Below are 21,406 nucleotides of genomic sequence, written 5' to 3' on the forward strand. Positions count from 1 at the left end.
TATCAGCTGGTGTTAGCAATCGAATTTCAGCTGTAGTGTTCAATGAAGGCAGCTCCAGTCCTCAGCTGCTTCTGGAACCCTGCCTCAATGTTGGTAGTGAGTACAAGGACCTGGTCAGTGCAGCTTCTTCCCTCTCTGAAGCCCACCTGCTCGTTTGGAAGGGCAGTTTCTAACAACGGTTTTATCTGACTAAGGATGAGCTGTATGACCACCTTGTATACCATAGACAGAAGGGTGATGGGACGGTAGCTTTGGGATCATTGGCTGATTTTTCTGGTTTTAGGATGGCAATGACTTTGGAATGTCGCCAAACTTCTGGGATTATCCCAGTGTCAAGGATGTTGGAGGCGTGTTTAACAAGTTACATCCGTCCATTTGAGCCCTAGTTCTTGAGAAACTCTGGGTCGACGCCATCAATCCCGGCGAACTTCCAGACTTGGTGGCTGTCAGCTCTGTGTCCACCTCTTCAGTGTTGAAGGCCATGGTGTGCGTAACAGCTCTGTAGACGTCCTGACGTGCACGCGCTCCGACGCCTCAGGACCGGGATCTCTCGTGGGCGCAGCAGGTTCTGGTAAGTGCGCATCTTTTTTCCCTTTTTTAGCTGATCGCCTGCGGGAAGCAGCCGACCGGGATTTCTAGTCCATTGTGTTTTAATAGGGTTAAAAATAAACTTACCTTAATGGACAGGGTTTTTAATATAAAATTTAGTGATTAAATTTAAGTTTTCTATGTTTTAAAACTCTTACGCTGGTAAAAGTCGGTTATACGCCTGCTTTTACCAGGCGTAAGAGTTTGAAGGACATTTGCTGGACAAGAGTTGGGCAAATAGCCCAATCTCTGCCCCGCGGATATCCTTCCTGTGGAGATTTTGACAGATCACAAAAGGCTGTTCTCGGCGCGTGCGCACCTCGTGTCGAGAACCAGCATTTGTGAGGCCTCTGCGGGTGTGTGTGCACATTGTACGCACCCGACAGGACCTCAATTTTCGGCCCATTATTTAACCACAGGGAACATCAGAGCCAAGCCCAATTCTGTCCTCACTTGATGTCCATCCTTATATACCTTCCAACAAGAATCATTGGATATCAAGGAGAAACAGGGTCCCTATCTGATATCCCCCTCCTAACCCAGGGATGCTATGAGTTCTCACTGTTGCCCTGACAACCTGCCCTCATTTTGGTGAGACAATATCCGAGAGTGTTTTTTTGGTGCATAACACTCAAAGCCACGTGATTATTCAAGCAGATGACAATGATTCAAAATATTTAAATAGTTGAAACGAAAAAGGGACATGTCTCACTCGACAACAGGTACTATATTCATTTTCATTGAAAACAAGAAACGTTTTGTCAAAAATGCTAATTTATATGCATTTTTATGGTATCAACCTTTTGAAGTTTTTTGGCTACACAATAAAACTGCACATTCAATTGTTTTTCAAGAAAATATTTCCTTCGACAATGATACAGCAACAAAATATTTTATTTTGAAGCACTTTTATAGTAGAACAGAGATTTTTTTATCAATTGTGCAAATCAAGGAAGTGCTCTAGAACATTTTGTACCACTCTTTATATCAGGAACATAATAACATAATAATTGACAAACAATGCCATTAAAAACAAATATTTTGTCCATTTGCCATTTTAAAAATGTGACATGCTATGTAATACGTTTTCAGTGCTGAACAAGTGCTGAGGTGCTGCATATTTCTCTCTTATACATGAATATAAGCATTGTAATACAACTAGAAATTTGACTCTCTGAATTGAAGTCATGATATAGATAACACAAGGATAAGAATATCAGTTGAAAATGTGGATGAAATACAGTAAATATTAACACTTCAGATATAACACTGCAGACATCACAGCTATTTTATGTGGCTGTATGTATGTACCACAGTGTTTCTACAATGTGCCTATGCCTGTGGTGTTATATTGAAAATAATACTAATGTGATAGGACAGGAACACTCTGTGAAGGTCTTGATAGTATGAGTTTCACATGTACTTCAGTGCTCCCATTGTTTTCAATGAAAGGAAGAATACAAAGCATTACAGTCAATTTAAGTAATGGCCAAATAGTCCATTTTTTTTGTAATGGCTTTACTTAATTTTTTTTAAATTGTGTGCACCAAGTTGCTATAATAAAGCATTGTACTTGATGTTAACATGTTTTACATTACAAAATGTTTTAAGAGCTTAAGCAAGTTGTGCAGGAAATTGAAGGACCAAATGCTAAGTTTTTGACGAAGCCCAAAAACAAAGCAATGTACTGCAATAATTGATATTTTAGCAAAACAATTTATTCTTAAGTACTAAAATAAAAAACACAGAATACTGAAAATACACAGCACAACTATCAGCATCCACAAAAAGAGACAGGCTTACTTTTTGAGTGTATCAGAACTTATGCTTGAGTTCTCACAAAGGATCGCTACTCGCAACATAGATTTTTTTCTTATCAGATGTTGATGGACCGAAAGTATATTTCAGATTTCCATAATTTTAAGCACTGTTTGGTTAGCAATTATCACACTGATCTTTTTCCCTACATGTTAGCAAGTAAGCATAACCATTCAAAACAATTCTATATCCCTCCTTAATTCTGGACTCACATCTCAAAACACATTACACATACTGTAACCCACGATTACCCTGCCAATCCAGTGATTGTTCAGTTTCTCTAGTTGAGCAATAAAGCCTGGTCAAAAAGTAAACATTGCACATGCTTCCAAAGTAATTTTTAGACATGCTATTTCCATCAATCCCATTTGATTCATATTGGTTCTGTTTCAAAATAACTTTCAAGAAAAATGCATATTTGTAGGACTTAAGAGTATTGTTTAAAAGGTTTCTTGTGGTCAAACATAAGCATTCTGTGGGACTTTTCTAAAAAATGCACAGTGCATTTTGGATGTCTTTAATGTAGCTGAACAGTGTTGGTAGTACAATTATGTAAATATATTTTTTTATTTATATTTTTCATAATCAACATCATAATAATGTAGTTTGTGCCTAACTTCGTAAGCAATGTTTTTTTATTGGGACAAAACACTTATGCTTCTAATGAGTCATTTATATCTAAAACAGGAAAATTCAAAATTTCCGTTTGTCAAGTGGATGAAATTTCATGTATCTGTACCATTTATTGCCATAGTCTGTTGTTTACTTATTTTCCAGAAAAGTCCTCAGACTTGCTCTTGTTTACAATGTCCTACATTCATAATATGTCAATATAACAAAGTGCATTTCCCAGTTTAAAAAAAATCTGTTACACATTGCTTTCTTATCACATCACACTGCCTTCCTTGGAGTGCAAAGGCTATCTTACTTTCCTTCCTAGTGTGTGATGTAAATGTTGTGTTGGATGGAGAAGACCACACATGAGGGATGGGAACAGTCGGCTCACAATCCATCATGTAAAAGAAAAGCACATCTTGTCAGTCAGAGTGTGTTACCATGCCATAACAACAATCTCAAATTTGTTGTCCTGGTTTATGACATTTGTCATTGTCCATTGGCCTCTGTCTGGAACATGATTCTGTACTTTGTCTAACAGTCTCATCTCAATCCTTCAGATCTGTTACAACATTGCAACACACTTCCAAGGCAGCTAGTTCTAGGTATACATTGTAGTGGTCAAGACATTCTCTAATGCTTTGACTTGTGAAATGTAAAATATGAATTGTGCAATTTAATAAGCACCAGCTTTTATAATTGCCTAATCTTGTCTCAATTTCCCCTAAAGTTATAATATTTTGTCTCTAAGGCCAATAGGCAGTAAGTTATCTTATCTGGAAATAATACCATGAAGTTAATGGTGCAGTATATTGATTGTATTCAAATTGTATACACTTTGAATGCAAATGCTTTGTGTTTACTATAATATTCTTCATTCATATATATTATTTAACAGTTTGCTGAAATATGTGTACAAAAACAAGTTAGGTGCTGCAAGACACAATGGAAACTCAATACTAAAGGTGATATCCACCAGAAAATGCATTTACTTTATCTAACACATCACTTGTTCTTATCTGATTCTTTTTTAAGACTGCGCTCACTTTTCCTGTCAACACAAACCATACTGTAATCTTCAACATGAGGAAACACCTGATGGATCACACATCAAGATTTTCTTTTTCTTTTGTGGCTTCATCTTTGTTTCTTCCAGCCCCGTGGATAAGGATTATAATTTGGATCAGCTACCTGCTTTCCTGAAGTTTCATGTTCAGAGTATGCCCCAGTGGACATGTCAGAGTCAGTCAGGGATCGTTGATAACTTAGTGGCTCTTTGTACATTGAACTCCTTTGGAAGGTAGGTGCTGGAATGGATGCTATAGTTTTGATTGAGGATGTTATGCTAGATGGTCTTCTGACATGGAAAGTGGCAACAGAAGAGTAATTGCTTGGAAGCGGGGGGACATAGGCTACTCGTGCCTTCCATTCCTCTGGAGGTTCAGGTAACGTCTTTCGACGGGCTGCTGAAACAATATTCTTTGCTAATGACACCTGGATATTTCTCCTGGTAAACGCTCCTTCTACTGAACCAACAGCAGACTGTGATGCAGCATCCCACGGAGTCAGTTTTTTCAATGAAGTTTTGTCTGACTGGGATGTCGTTCTTTCTGATGAACTGATTGCTGGCTGTCGAATTGCTTGTGCTCCAGAGGGCCCATGAGAATAGCCATATGGTGCTAGTTTTCCTGGTGGTCTTATAGGCTGGTAGTCTCTTGCCTGCATCTGTAAATAAAAGCAATGAATAGTATATCTGATTGCAAATCAGGGCAGATGGATAGGACCAAAACAGCATGAGGTAGACCACAAATGTTACAATCCTATACTCATGCATCCCGGCTGTGGTACATATTGTAAAATGGGAAACCCATGTACATTTGAATCTTAACATTTTTGTATTTGGGCATCTCTTTTGAATTCCCTCAGGCTTGAGCAGGGAAAGCTGGCCTTGTAGGGATATCTACCTTAAATGATTGGCCCTGAATTTGTGGTCGGAAGCTTCCTGCGGGGAAATGCCTGCGATCCGGTGGTCTGGGAGCAATGGAGACTTGCGGGTCTGGGCCTCTGTGAGTACCCGTGGGTAGAGGCCCATTTATCTCAGGGGTGCAGTTGGTTGGCAAGTACCCCTGGGATCACGTGGGCTGGCTCAACCAATAAAAGAAGGGAATCCCCAATCATGCTTATGTGGATTCTGTATGTACAGAAACCCATAAGCATGAATGGGAATACCCCCAAAATACATCTACACATCAAATAAATATAAAAAACATTACATATTTAAAATTAATTAAAATGCCATGTAATTAAATATTTAAAACAAAAATAATTTTTTTGAAAAATAAATTCAAATGTTTTAAAGGGGCTAAAAGTCAACTTACCTTATTGCACTGTTTATTTTAATGTATAAATGATTGAACATTTTTTTGAAAGTTTTTTAAAACTCTTACATTGGCATAAGAATTTCATGGGCATTTGCTGGGCAGAAGTTGGGCAAATAATCCTTGACAGATCATCGGTTCCGAGTTTTCACGCATGAGCTTCGCGCGCAAAAACCTAGAACTTTCGTGGCCCTTACGGGTGTGTGCGCACATCGTATGCGCCCTAGGGGCTACAAATTCTGGGTAATCCTGGTTACTTTGACAAGTGCCAGTTATTCACATGTATTTGTTATTTTTGGGATCAAAATGTGTCTTCTCAACATAGTTGCCTAAGAACATTTATTGTTATCTTTTTATGCTTGACGTCAAACAACCTTCACATTTCTACACTTCCACCACAAATCCCAATGTATTTCATAATTCTTAAAGGGACTAAAAATGTGGTTATGTAGCGCCCGTTGTTTGGTAAATAGGCAGATCCTGACCCAGTGCTGCCATTTTTGTTGTCATCGCTGCAGCTAATGCTCTCTCTTAAACTTGTACTGCTAAATATGCGTTCAGCAACAGGACGGACCCCTCACTGGTGCTATTTAAATGGATCATTACTAACTTTCAGGTAAATTGCTTTTTGATTTTTACTGGCTCTGTAAGGTTGTGGAAGTGCTTGAAGCTTTCTATAGTTGTTTAAAGTTGCTGAGGTGACAGTGGTGCTGCAAGTGGAGAAGGCATTGCTTCTGATTTCAAGGGTTCTAGTCTCAGTCATGGGTGCTCCAGTTGTCATCCACCTTGGCCTGCAGCAAGACAGGGAGATGGAGCAGAGGCAGCAAAGAAGACAAGCTCGCAGAGGGAGGAGAGGGAAGGACTTTCAGCAGAGGACCTTATCCACCTAGGATTTTCAGAGAGCAATTCTCTTACCTCAACCTGAGCCAGAAGCAGTGTGTGAGGTGTCTGCGCTTTATGAAGGAGATGCTCACAGAACTCTACCACCTCTTGCAACCAGACCTGCAGCCTCACACCAGGGCAAGGACAGTGCTGCCAATGGCTGTGAAGGTGACTGTGGCCCTAAAATTCTTTGTGTCAGGATCATTCAAGGCTAGAGCAGGCGACATCTGTAATATTTCCCAGTTCATCATCCATTGCAGCATGAGAGGTGACAGAAGCTCCTTATGCCAGGAGAGTGATGTTCATTGTCTTCTCTCTGACCAGAGAGAAGCAGACGGAGTGTGCACGTGGCTTTGCCAGGATAGCGCACTTCCCCATGGTGCAGGGTGCCATCGATTGCATGCACGTGGCTTTGCGGGCACCAGTTCTAAACATGGAGATGTACCACAACTGCAAAGATTACCACTTGCTGAATGTGCAGCTGATGCGCAGCACATCATGATGGTGAACGCCCAGTATAATGGCAGCAGTGATGATGCTTTTATTCTATGCCAGTCCGAAATCCCTCTGTCTTTGAGCCACCAAGACAAACCAGAGGGTGGCTACTGGGTGACAAAGGTATCTACTGACCACCTGGCTCATGACACTGCTCCAAAATCCAACCACACGTAGCCAGCATGTACACAATGAGATCCATGCTGCCACACGAAACATCATAGAGCAGACGACTGGGGTCCTGAGTCAACAGTTCTGCTGCCTGGACTGCTCTGGAGGAGCCTACAGTACTGACCAGAGCATGTATCCTGATTTGTGATGGTCTGCTGTATCTTTCACAACCTGGCCATTATGAGGCTTCAGTCCTTGTCACCAATGATAAGGCCACCAGCTCAGGAGCAGGAGCAGGAGGAAGAGGAGGAAGTGGAAGAGGAGGAGGTGACCCAAACAGTAAGTCATCAGCACAGAATCACTCACTGAGCACTCGCGGGCTGACAGTGGTTTGGAGGGGCCAATAAAGTCCGTTGGTTATTTATGTAAATTAGAAATAGATGTGGCAGCAGCACCAAGCCATGGGGCACCTCAGTCTGTACTTCTTTCCACGCTAACATAACGCCTCTAATGAATGGTGATTGTTTTCTACCTTTCAACCAATTTCTTATCCATTTTTAAGGAATTCCAAAAGCTTTGAGTTTAACAAATAGCCTTTCATGTAGAACTTTAACAGCAACCTTCTGGAAGTTTAGGTGCATCACTTCACATGGCTTCCCACAATCCACTTGGGTGGTTACTTCCTCAAAGAAATCAAGGAGATTGGTCAGGCATGATCTTCTGAATCATTCTAATTGCTGTACTAGGTTACTGTTATGCAAATAAACCATGGGCTGGAACCTCCACTTTTGTGCTTATCGCCCAAAAATGGACATTATTTCCAACGTAGGCGGTAAAAAAGGGTTTTCAGATCGCCGGCTTCTCGCCTATTCTCAAAACACCTAGTTTCCATTTTTGAAAATGGGCGTTACCGTGAGCGATATCAAATGGGCAGTAGCATTAAACTTTTTTGGTCTTCTGCCGTAAAGTGTGGCCGTCCTTAGCAACGGCATGGCAATGCTTGATTCCCGTGATTCAGGAGGGCAAGGGTCATCATGACATGCGCAGAACAGGAGACAGAGAAAGAGGGAGCTCAGAGGCACTGAAAACATGTGTGGCTGTGCTGTGTGCTTGTCTGACTGTTGTGGGAGGAACAACAGAGATTCACCAGGAACAAAAAGTCTACTAAGCACTAAGAACATAGTTGGCACCAAGTTTTTGTCCAACAAATAAGAAATAACATGGAAGGGATGGAGGAGGCCCTGGAGTGGTGGCAGAGGGCTCCCAATGGTCCCCGAGCGCGGCACTCAACCCCTAGGTTCCGCACCATCACTGCGAATGACAGATGAGAGCAAGGACCAAGATCCTGCTTCTGCATCAGAGAATGTTGACCCCTCGGCACCCCCCACTCCCATACCCGTGCACTCACCGCCTCTGCCTTCATCTCCCCCAATGAGGCACAGCCTGAGGAGCTCCTCGGCCAGGCGCCGTGGAGCGAGGAGGGGAAGGGATAGAGATGGGTGGAAGAAAGTGAGGGGGAAGGAAAGTGAGGTGCATGTGCGCAGGTGATGGCTGTGTTATATTGCCATCTGGGTGTATGCAATTTGTTGCAATATATGGGGGCTGGGGACCATGCTCCTGCTTTGCCTTTGTATTGTGTGTTGCTGGACATGTTGACCATGTGATTTTTGTCAATGGTGGAAAGAATGGGTTGTGGGTGGGGTTGGGTGTTATTGGCTGTGTCACTTATGATTTCAGACCAATGTTGATATTAAACTTTTGTTAGTGAACATAACCTTGTTGTGCATTGTCTCAGATAGCCGGACCGTTACACACTGGTGATTCTTTACCGTGAAAGGGTTTAATACAACTTTACATCAATCAATGTAAACTTTAACTGGCACCAAAATGATGGGATATGTGTCAGCATTGTTACTCATCAGCGTTCTTTCAGGCAAATCTTTCCGATATCAGCTCCTCATGTAAGAGTGGGATTTACAAATGCCAGCCGCACCGCTGGTGTCCGTCCTGGTTAGTTCCACTTTTTCTGGGCGTTTTTTTTGAGTAGGCGATATTCTGGGCGATATGTGTGCGAGGTGGCGAAATTGATGGTGGGCGATCTCCATGGCCGCTAGTTTGGGTAAATATGCTCTTTACGACAAAAACAGTCGCCGGGCGTTATTATTGAATCTCGACATTAAGACCATGAGGAAAGTAATGCTGGGTGATAATATGGGGTTGAAATCGCCCATTCTGCTGATTCCACCCAAAAAAGTGGGGGGCGGTAATATTTTTTCTCGGCGTTAAGCACACGGGGAAAGTAACACGCGGCAATTAAGTCTCCTAAAAAAGCCCGTCAGTTTCCATTTTGTGCCAAAATGGGCGATATCTGGGCGTTAAGTGGTCATTAAGCAGGCAAAAAAAGTGGAGGTTCTATCTAGCCCTATGTGTTTACTCCTGATTATCATTTCCATTATTTTACATTGCAATGGAATTTAGAAGAATGAGAGGGGATCTCAGAGAAACATATAAAATTCTGACGGGATTGGACAGGTTAGATGCAGAAAGAATGTTCCCGATGTTGGGGAAGTCCAGCACCAGGGGTCACAGTCTAAGGATAAGGAGCAAGCCATTTCGGACCGAGATGAGGAGAAACTTCTTCACTCAGAGAGTTGTGAGCATGTGGAATTCTCAATCACAGAAAGTTGTTGAGGCCAATTCATTGGATATATTCAAGCGGGAGTTAGATGTGGCCCTTACGGAAAAGGGATCAAGGGGTATGGAGAGAAAGCAGGAATGGGATACTGAAGCGCATGATCAGCCATGATCATATTGAATGGTGGTGCAGGCTTGAAGGGTCGAATGGCCTACTCCTGCACCTATTTTCTAATTTTCTATGCTTCCATGTATTAAGACTAGTGGGTCTGTTGTTGCCTGTGACTGTTTTGTCACTCTTTTTGTATATGGGCACCATATTGGCCTGTTTCCAATCTTCTGCTACCTCCTCAGTGTCCAATAATTTGCTCATAAGTATTGTCAGTGCTTCACAAATCTCTATCCTGTCTCTTTCCGGACTCGAGGTTAAATAAGTTATCTATCCCTGGTGTTTCAAGCCTGATTAGCCTATGTTTAGCCTCATTTCTAACAAAGTCATTGGTTTTACTTGGATTATCATTGTTTAGAGAGGGCATGTTGCTCATGTCGTCCCTTGTGAACAACTGGAAGGGGTAATGATTCTGAATATTTACTATGTTGTGCTCACCCGCAGTTTCAGGCCTGTTTGCATCTTTTATAGTTTTCACCTCTGCCCTGATTGCTCTCTTGCTACTGTGGGTACTGAAATAGTTTTTTACTAATATGCTTAGCTTCAGCTGCTGTTTATTTTTTAACCAGGCCTCTCTGTGATCAGCTTTTTAGCATGTTTCTGAAATGTCTTGTGTTCATCTCAGTGGACCCCTTTTCCTTTCTCCCTGCAGGATTTGTATATGCAATTTTTCCTCTTTATCTCACTTTTAATTTATTTGCTGATCAATTTAGGGTCACATTTGTTTAGCCTGAGCTTGTTGGTTTTGAGAATGCATTTATCCTACATGTTGAGCATTATACCTTTGAAGATGTTCTATGTACCTTCTACTGAAGTGTTGTTGAAAACCCTTTCCCCACACCAGTCTATTTTCAGTAGCTTTAATTTAGCTTTGATGTGTTTGGAAGAAAAGGAGATGTTAAGCAGGTGGTTCTGTGCCCACTCAACAGTATCCACAACTGCAGATAGAGGTCACGAGTCTCAAATTTTACAGACGATTAGTGCAGGTTGAGGCTCCAACTTTCATGGTAGGTTGTGGCAGCAAGTCTAATGGCATAGATAAGTTTGAAGGTCTGACTAACTGTTTTGCTAAATGGTTCTTCAGAAATAATCCAAATTGAAATTTACCTTTAATTGTCCTCATTCCTTTAAAGTTAACTGACATGATCACCTTAAGAACATAATAATTAGGAGCAGGAATAGCCTGCTCCGCCATTCAATAATATCTTGGCTGATTTCCGACCTCAACTCCACTTTCCTGCTCGATCCCCATTTCCCTTGATTCCTCTAGAATCCAAAAATCTATCTATCTCAGCCTTGAATATACTCAATGACTCAGCATCCATAGCCCTTTGAGGTAGAAAATTCAAAAGATATACAACCCTCTGAGTGAAGAAATTCCTCTTCATCTCATTCGTAAATGACCGACCCCTTATCCTGAAACCATGCCCCCCAGTTCTAGACTCTCCAGCCAGAGGAAACAACCACTCAGCATCTATCCTGTCAATCCCCCTCAGAATCTTGTATATTTCAATGAGATCACCTCTCATTCTTCTCAACTCCAGAGAATATAGGCCCATTCTACTCAATCTCTCCTCATAGAACAACCCTCTCATCCCAGGATTAATCTAGTGAATCTTTGTTGTACTGCCTTGAAGGCATAAGAACATATGAATATAAGAAATAGGAGCAGGAGTAGGCCATAGGGCCCCTCGAGCCTGCTCCGCCATTCAATAAGATCATGGCTGATCTGATCATGGACTCAGCTCCACTTACCCGCCCATTCCCCATAACCCCTTATCCCCTTAACCTTTAAGAAACTATCTATTTCTGTCTTAAATTTATTGATTGTTCCAGCTTCCTTAGCTCATTGAGGCAGCGAATTTCACAGATTTACAACACTCTGAGAGAATAAATTTCTCCTCATTTCAGTTTTAAATGGGCGGCCCCTTATTCTAAGATCATGCCCTTTAGTTCTAGTCTCCCCCATCAGTGGAAACATCCTCTCTGCATCCACCTTGTCAAGCCCCCTCATAATCTTACACGTTTCGAGAAGATCACCTCTCATTCTTCTGAATTCCAACGGGTAGAGGCCCAACCTACTCAATCTTTCCTCATAAGTCAACCTCCTCATCTCCAGAATCAACCTAGGTGAACCTTCTCTGAAGTGCCTCCAAAGCAAGTATATCCTTTTGTAAATATGGAAACCAAAACTGCACGCAGTATTCCAGGTGTGGCCTCACCAATAACCTGTATAGCTGCAGCAAGACTTCCTTGCTTTTATACTCCATCCCCTTTGCAATAAAGACCAAGATTCCATTGGCCTTCCTGATTACTTGCTGTACCTGCATATTATCCTTTTGTGTTTCATGCACAAGTACCCCCAGGTCCCGCTGTACTGCAGCACTTTGCAATCTTTCTCCATTTAAATAATAACTTGCTCTTTGATTTTTTTCTGCCAAAGTGCATGACCTCACACTTTCGAACATTATACTCCATCTGCCAAATTTTGGCCCACTCACTTAGCCTGTCTATGTCCTTTTGCAGATTTTTTGTGTCTTCCTCACACATTGCTTTTCCTCCCATCTTTGTATCATCAGCAAACTTGGCTACATTACACTCAGTCCCTTCTTCCAATTCATTAATATAAATTGTAAATAGTTGGGGTCCTAGCACTGATCCCTGCGGCACTCCACTAGTTACTGATTGCCAACTAGACAATGAACCACTTATCCCAACTCTCTGTTTTCTGTCAGTTAGCTAATCCTCTATCCATGCTAATATATTACACCCAATCCTGTGAACATTTACCTTGTGCAGTAACCTTTTATGTGGCATCTTGTCAAATGCCTTCTGGAAGTCCAAATACACCACATCCACTGGTTCCCCTTTATCCACCCTGTTCGGTACATCCTCAAAGAATTCCAGCAAATTTGTCAAACATGACTTCTGTTGTGTATCTGTAAAGCATGCACTCCCATGTTCCGCCACCAGGGAGCTAATCCCCTGAAGTCCCAAGGGATCCCAGCATCCCTTGGGAGCACTGTATATAAGCCGGCCCCTAAGGCCTGTTCCTCACTCTGGAGTGTCTTATTAAAGACTGAGGTCACTGTTACTTTAACCTCCCTGTGTGCAGCCTAATTAGGAACACAATAACTGGCGACGAAAATATGAATCCAACGCAAAGATGCAGCAAACTGTGGGCATCCTGGAGAAGTTCTCGGAGGGTGAAGGAATGGGGTACTGAAGTTGCATGTTCAGCCATGAACTCATTGAATAGCGGTGCAGGCTCGAAGGGCAGAATGGCCTACTCCTGCACCTATTTTCTATGTATCTATGTGAGGACTGGGAAGCCTATGTCGAACAGCCAGACCAGTACTTTGTAGCCAATGAGCTGGATGGAGAAGGAAGCGCTGCAAAAACGAGAGTGGTCCTCCTCACAGTCTGCGGGCACCGACCTACAGCCTCATGAAGAATCTTCTGGCTCCAGTGAAACCCACAGATAAGTCGTATGAGGAGCTGTGTACACTGGTTCTGGAGCATCTTAACCCAAGGGAGAGCGTGCTGATGGCGAGGTATCGGTTCTACACGTGCCAGTGATCTGAAGGTCAGGAAGTGGCAAGCTACGTCGCCAGGCTAAGGCGACTAGCAGGACAATGTGAGTTTGATGGCTACCTGGAGCAAATGCTCATAGACTTTTTTGTACTGGGCATTGGCCACAAGACCATCCTACGAAAACTTTTGACTGTAGAGACACCGACCCTCAGTAAGGCCATTGTGATAGCACAGGCGTTTATGTCCACCAGTGATAACACCAAACAAATCTCTCAGCACACAAGTGCTAGCAATGTTCATAAATTAACTGGAATTGTGTTTGCGAGCAGAAATGTACAGGGCAGAACCCACGAGTCTGCAACTGCCAGCAGGCATCAGGTGACCCAGATGACTCAGTCCCCAACAAAGGATGTATGCAAGGCAATTCACACCTTGTTGGCGTTGTGGAGGCTTCCATTCAGCCTATTCATGCCGCTTCAAAGGATATGTTTGCAAGAGCTGTGGAACAATGGGGCACTTCCAACGAGCTTGCAAACAAGCTGCAAGCTCTGCAAAACCTGCTAACCACCACATGGCAGAGGAAGATCGGTCCATGGTGGATCAAAGCAATTTCGAGCCTCAGAGAGAGGAGGCAGATGCTGAAGTACACGGGGTGCACACATTTTCGATGAAATGTCCACCTATAATGCTAAACGTAAAATTGAATGGCTTACCCGTAGCCATGGAACTGGACACTGGTGCTAGCCAATCCATCATGAGTAAAAATATGTTTGAGAGACTGTGGTGCAACAAGGCATTCAGACCAGCCCTGAGCCCCATCCACACGAAACTGAGAACGTACACCAAAGAGCTTATCACTGTCCTGGGCAGCGCCATGGTCAAGGTCACCTACGAGGGCATGGTGCACGAACTGCCACTCTGGACTGTCCCGGGCGATGGTCCCACACTGCTTGAAAGGAGCTGGCTGGGCAAAATCCGCTGGAACTGGGATGACATCCGAGCGCTATCACATGTCGATGAGGCCTCATGTACCCAGGTTCTTAACAAATTTCCTTCCCTTTTTGAGCCAGGCATTGGAAACTTTTCCGGGGCGAAGGTGCGGATCCACTTGGTCCCAGAGGCACGACCCATTCACCACAAGGCGCGAACGGTACCTCACATGATGAGGGAGAGAGTGGAAATCGAGCTGGACAGGCTGCAACGCGCGGACATCATCTCCCCAGTGGAATTCCGCGAGTGGGCCAGCCCGATTGTTCCAGTACTCAAAAGTGATGGCACAGTCAGGATTTGCGGCAATTATAAAGTAACTATTAATCGTTTCTCGCTGCAGGACCAATGCCCGCTACCTAAGGCAGATGACCTATTTGCGACGCTGGCAGGAGGCATGACATTCACCAAGCTCGACCTGACTTCGGCCTACATGACGCAGGAGCTGGAGGAGACTTCGAAGGGCCTCACCTGCATCAACATGCACAAGAGACTGTTACTCTACAACAGATGCCCGTTTGGAATTTGGTCGGCTGCAGCGATCTTCCAGAGAAACATGGAGAGCCAACTGTAATGTTTGTAAGCTTGTAATGTTTGTAGCTCCACACTGTGGATGTGGACGTATTGTGTACTGCAAGTGCAGGGTTAATAATAAAAAGAACCAGGCAGATTTCCGCAGACTTCCGAGAGTGCTGCCTTGCATGTTAGGAAGCTGTGTGTGCTGTGCTCTGTGAATATATCACATTTGGCGATGGAAGATGGGATTTTCCGGATGATTTAAAGCTTAAATTTTGTTGATGAAGGATTCAGCCAGCCGACAGAGACTTTGGATGTTTCTGCCTTTGGAAAAAAGCTACAAAGTCCGAGGTAAAATACAGTACACGGTGTGAACAGCGAGATATTAAAATGGCAGCACCTGCAGGTGTAATGGGATATTTGGGTGAATATAGACACAACCGGGAACGTTTTAAAGCGTATGTGGATCGACTAGAAATGCATTTCATTGCAAATAACATAATCGAAGTTCCAGACAATGCAGTCCAGAACCAGGCTGTGTTGGAACGTAAGAAAGTGATCTTCTTATCGGATGCAGGTCCGGCATTATATGACACTCTTTTAAATCTGCTTGTGCCTGACGAGCCAAAGGACACAACGCTTAAAGAGATTTTAACAAAGCTGGAGCAGCACTATAACCCCAAACCGTTAGAAATTGGTAAAAGCTATCATTTCGGGATTCGGAATCAAAAGGCTGATTGAAATATCAGTGATTACATCGTAGCATTAAAAAAGCTATCGATGCACTGTAATTTTGGAAACTTTCAAAACCAAGCATTACGGGATCGTTTTGTTTGTGGGGTGAAAAATGATGCGATCAGAAGGCGACAGATGACTTGACTTTTGAGATTGCCTGTCAGACAGCGAGGTCGATGGACATGGCTGAACAATATTCCCGAGAATTAAATAATAATTACAGTCATCGATCAACCGAGGTAAATCACCTGCAGGTTCAAAGTAAAAGACGGCCATGGCCGAAAGTCTCAGAAACTGGAAATTTTAACAGAGCATCGAAGTCGTGCTATAGGTGCCTGGGACAACACATTGCTCAAAGTTGTACATACGTGAAGGCAGAATGTTTTTTCTACAGGAATACTGGGCATCCTGCGAAGGCATGCCGACTGAAGGGTAAACCAGTTTTCAAAGCTATGAGTCCAGCATTCAAAGCTATGAGTAGAAATCCCAAGAGACTACATAGCATAGAAGAACAACAACAGGACGAGGAGATGTTAGAGTTATACGTCATCAGGAGCACGAAGTTAACGCACAGCGATTCGGAAAGCATCAAAATCCACATAGATGTTGCGCGATTCAAGATACCAATGGAAATTGACATGGGTGCCTTTGTGAGTGTAGTACCGGAGTCACTGTACCTCGACAAATTGCGTGATGTCCAACTGGAGAAATCCAAGATAGAGCTGCGAGGCTACTCGGGAGAGAAAATTCCTGTGGTAGATCGTATCACCGTACCGGTGATATATAAAGATCAATTTCAGAACTTGCCTCGAATAGTAGTGAAAGGAGACAAGTCTGCCTTACTAGGAAGAAATTGGCTGAGCTCACTGAAGCTGGATTGGAGTAAGATTTTCGGTGTGGAAGCAAGATTTTCATCAACGGATGAGGTTATCAAGCAGTATCCAAAGGTGTTCTGCGAAACGGGCAGTCCGATCCAAGGCTTCAAGACGAGTGTCAGGGTACAGAAGGACGCTAGATCGGTTTACTACAAGCTACGTTCCGTACCATATGCACTCAAGGAAAAAGTTGAGCGAGAACTCAAAAGACTAGAGACTGAGAACATTATTTGTAAGATAGATCGATGTAATTGGGCTACACCCATTGTTGTTGTACCTAAGTCCGATGGTAAGATAAGATTGTGTGGTGATTATAAAGTAACCATAAACCAGGTTCTAAAGGGTAATGTCCCCAATACATTGCCGAATATAGAAGATTTGTTCACAACTCTGACAGGTGGTCAGATCTTCTCAAAACTGGATCTTACTTACAGCTTGAACTAGATGAGGAGTCCAAGTCATGTTTGACTATAAATACTCATCTAGGCCTGTATCAATTTAATAGGCTACCGTTTGGAGTGTCTTCTGCCCCTGCCATATTCCAAGGGGTGATGAACCAGATTTTGCAAGGTATTGAAGGGGTTGTATGTAATTTGGATGACATACTAATTTCAGCACCAAATAGGCAAATTCATAATAACATATTGAATGAAGTCCTCAAACAGCAAGAGAAGCACAGAGTACAAGTGTCTGCTCGTAAGTGTGAGTTATTTAAAAACTCAGTGGAGCACTTAGGGTACAGAGTAGACAATGATGGTTTACATCCGACCATGGAAAAATTGGATGCAATTAGAAATGCACCCACTGCCAGGAATGTCACTGAACTTCGTTCATTCTTGGGTCTTTTGAACTATTATAGGAAGTTCCTACCAAATTTAGCTACAGTATTACATCCACTGAATGAACTTTTGAAAAACAGGTCCATTGGAAGTGGTCAGAAGAATGCGATACGGCATTCAAGGAGTATAAAAGCAAACTGGTAGAGAGCACCATGTTAGTTCACTATGACATATCTAAGAAGATTAAGCTAGCATGTGATGCCTCTTCGTATGGAGTTGGGGCAGTGATCGCTCATGTATTATGTAGTGGGGAGGAGAGACCAATTGCTTTTGCTTCACGCACTCTCAGTGCCAGTAAGAGTAATTGTGCGCAAATTGAAAGGGAAGCTTTGGCATTAATTTTTGGAGTCAAGAAGTTTCACAAATACTTGTATGGTCGTAAGTTTACCATCGTTACGGACCATAAGCCCCTAACAGCAATTCTCCATCCAAAGTCCCCAGTTCCAACATTAGCTGCAGCCCGAATGCAGAGATGGGCTTTGATTTTGTCGCATATACATATGATATTGAATACAAACGATCAGCTGATCACAGTAATGCTGATGCAATGTCTAGATTGCCTTCCCCATCACAAGTTACACCCGATAGGGAAGAAGTGTTTTATTTTTCATACACTGATGAACTGCCAGTCATAGCTGAAGAGATTGGTAGAGCAACCAAACGTGACCCAGTGATGTCAAACGTGTATGAGTATATTGCAAATGGATGGCCAAACCAGGTAACAGATAATGATACACATCCATTCTTCATTCGTAGGAATGAATTATCAGTCGATAAAGATTGTATCATGTGGGATGCAAGGGTGGTTATACCAAAGAAATTCAGGTCCAAATTATTAGGAGACCTCCATGACCAGCACCCGGGAATGTGTTTGACCAAGAGTTTTGCACGCAGTTATTTAAGGTGGCCAGGTCTTGATAAAGATATACATCGTGAGTCAGTGTACGACATGTCAATCGGTAAGCAAGCAACCACCTTCAGTACCATTACAGCCATGGAAATAGCCTCCCAGGGTGTGGCAAAAGCTTCATATTGATTTTGCTGACTTAGAAGGACAACAATTGTTCATTGTGATTGATAGCCATTCGAAGTGGGTTGAGGTGTTTCCAATGTGGAAAATAACAACAAGTACAACATTGGACATTTTACGAAAATTATTTTCTTCATTTGGCCTCCCTGAAGAAATTGTTTCGGATAATGGACCACAATTTCATTCAGAAGAATTTGCATAATTCACGAGCAAAAATGGTGTGAAACATACCAAGTTTCCACCATACCACCCTGCTTTGAATGGTGCAGCAGAGCGCACTGTACAAATTGTAAAATGTGCCCTCATAAAACAAATGTTAGATCCAAATCCAAGGAAATGACAGTTGTCATTGGATCACAAATTGGATAATTTTTTGATTACATATCGAAATACTCCTCATACAACTACTGGTAGGACACCAGCAGAGTTGTTTCTCAAACGACAGCCTCGAACCAGATTCTCGTTGTTAAAGCCAAATATGGCACAGTCCATAGAAGAGACACAATTAAGACAAAAAAAGAATCATGATAGAGGTAGAGTAAAAGAGAGAAGTGTGAAATTAAACCAGAAGGTGAGAGTGAAGAACCATCACCATAAATGGTTAAAGTGGTTACCAGGAAGAGTGGTGAAGATATGTGGTCCTAGCACATATTTGGTAAAGATGTTTGATAATGGACAAGTTAGGTTTGTTCATATTGATCATATTTTACCTACAGACATGGAAGGAGTTGAAGGTAGGAATGATTCAATTATTTCTGACTCATCAGATAGTTTTGATACACCAGTAGCATATCCTAAATCCAATGTACTGGAAACAAATCCAGGAGAGAATCAGAATGAAAGTCTGAATCCGAGTCAGGAAAACAAAGAGCCTGAAGTTAAAGTACGTTCAAATGAAAATCAAGGAAATTCTGTGGAGGAAAACGTTCCTCAGGATGAGCCTCGAATGAGTGTGAAATCAACACCATGTTTGGAAGGTTCTGCTCGAGAGTGAAGGTATCCTCTTCGAAACAGAAAACAAGTGGTAAAGTTAAATTTGTAAATATGGAAAAAAAATAAGTTTATATCTTGTGTTATGTATAAACATGAAAGTTATGTATGATGTTTGTTATGATGGCTTCTTCATTAAGGAGGGAGAAGTGTAATGTCTGTAAGCTTGTAATGTTTGCAACTCCACACTGTGGATGTGCTGTATTGTGGTACTGGAAGTGCAGGGTTAATAATAATCAGAACCAGGCAGATTTCCAGAGACTTCCGAGAGAGTTGCCTGCCATGTTAGGAAGCTGTGTGTGCTGTGCTCTGTGAATATATCACACCTACTCAAGTCGGTACCACAAACGGTGGTCTTTCAGGATGACATATTGGTCATGGGTGGGGACACCGTCGAGCATCTACAAAACCTGGAGGAGGTCCTCCAGCAACTGGATCGCGTAGGGCTGCAGCTGAAGAGGTCGAAATGTGTCTTCATGGCAACAGAAGTGGAGTTTTTGGGAAGAAAGATCGTGGCGGACGGCATTCGGCCCACAGACGCCAAGATAGAAGCTATCAGGAATGCGCCCAAGCCACAGAACGTCATGGAGCTGCGGTCGTTCCTCGCACTCCTCAACTATTTTAGTTACTTCCCACCGGGGTTAAGCACCCTCTTAGAGCCCCTACATATGTTATTGCGCAAAGGTGAGAACTGGGTATGGGGAAAAAGCCAAGTAATTGCTTTTGAGAAAGCCAGAAACATTATATGCTCCAACAAGCTGCTTGTATTGTATAACCCGCGTAAAAGACTTGTGCTAGCACATGATGCATCATCGTACGGAGTCGAGCGTGTATTACAACAAGCTAACATTGCGGGGAAGTTGCAACCTGTCACTTATGCTTCCAGGAGCTTGTCTAAGGCCGAGAGGGCCTACAGCATGAATGAGAAAGAGGCATTAGCGTGTGTGTTCGGGGTAAAGAAAATGCATCAGTACCTGTTTGGCCTCAAATTTGAGCTGGAAACCGATCACAAGCCCCTCACATCCCTGTTCACTGAAAACAAGGGGATAAATACTAATGCTTCAGCCTGCATACAAATGTGGGCACTCACGCTATCAGCGTATAACTATACCATCTGCCACAGGCCAGGCACCGAGAACTGTGCGGATGCTCTCAGTCGGCTACCATTGCCCACCACGGGGGTGGAAATGGCGCAGCCTGCAAACTTGTTGATGGTGGCGCAGCCCGCAGACTTGTTGATGGTCATGGAAGCATTTGAAAATAATAGATCACCTGTCACGGCCCGCCAGATTAGGACTTGGACCAGCCAAGATCCTCTGCTGTCCCTAGTAAAAAACTGCGTACTGCATGGGAGCTGGGCCAGCATCCCCGTTGAAATGCAAGACCCAATCAAGACATTCCAGCACCGAAAGGACGAGCTGTCCATTCAGGCAGACTGCCTGTTGTGGGGTAACCGTGTAGTGCTACCCAAAAAGGGCAGGGAGACATTCATCTCAGATCTCCACAGCACACACCCAGGTATAGTAATGATGAAAGCGATAGTCAGATCCGACGTGTGGTGGCCTGGTATCGAGTCTGACTTAGAGTCCTGTGTACGGCAATGCAGCGTATGAGCTCAGTTGAGCAACGCGCCCAGAGAAGTACCACTAAGTTTGTGGTCCTGGCCCTCCAGATCATGGTCGAGGATTCATTCGATTATGCGGGCCCATTTCTCGGTAAAATGTTCCTGGTGGTGGTGGATGCTTTTTCAAAATGGATTGAATGTGAAATAATGTCGGGAAGCACTGCCACCGTCACCATTGAAAGCCTGAGGGCCATGTTTGCCACCCAAGGCCGGCCTGACATACTGGTCAGTGACAAGGGGCCATGTTTCATCAGTGCCGAATTTAAAGAATTCATGACCCGCAATGGGATCAAACATGTCACCTCGGCCCCGTTTAAACCAGCCTCCAATGGGCAGGCAGAGCAGGCAGTACAAACCATCAAACAGAGCCTTAAACGAGTCACAGAAGGCTCACTCCAAACCCACCTATCCCGAGTACTGCTCAGCTACTGCACGAGACCCCACTTGCTCACAGGGGTGCCCCCGGCTGAGCTACTCATGAAAAGGGCACTTAAAACCAGACTCTCACTGGTTCACCCCAACCTGCATGATCAGGTAGAGAGCAGGCGGCAGCAACAAAATGTAAACGATGGTCACACCATTGTGT

The 21,406-nt window shown here is 43.2% G+C and overlaps 1 protein-coding gene across 1 annotated transcript in view; it reads right to left on the bottom strand.

The window, feature by feature from the left end:
- Positions 1-1,491: 1,491 nt before the first annotated feature.
- Positions 1,492-21,406, bottom strand: part of LOC139245222 (synaptopodin-2-like) — a 230,938-nt gene continuing 211,023 nt past the window's right edge. The window contains exon 5 of the mRNA XM_070871136.1: positions 1,492-4,746. Within this exon, the coding sequence (XP_070727237.1) occupies positions 4,159-4,746 (588 nt within the window). The 3' untranslated portion in view covers positions 1,492-4,158. The remainder of the gene's footprint in view (positions 4,747-21,406) is intronic.

The sequence above is a fragment of the Pristiophorus japonicus genome, chromosome 2 (assembly GCF_044704955.1).
Source record: "Pristiophorus japonicus isolate sPriJap1 chromosome 2, sPriJap1.hap1, whole genome shotgun sequence".
Taxonomy (NCBI): domain Eukaryota; kingdom Metazoa; phylum Chordata; class Chondrichthyes; family Pristiophoridae; genus Pristiophorus; species Pristiophorus japonicus.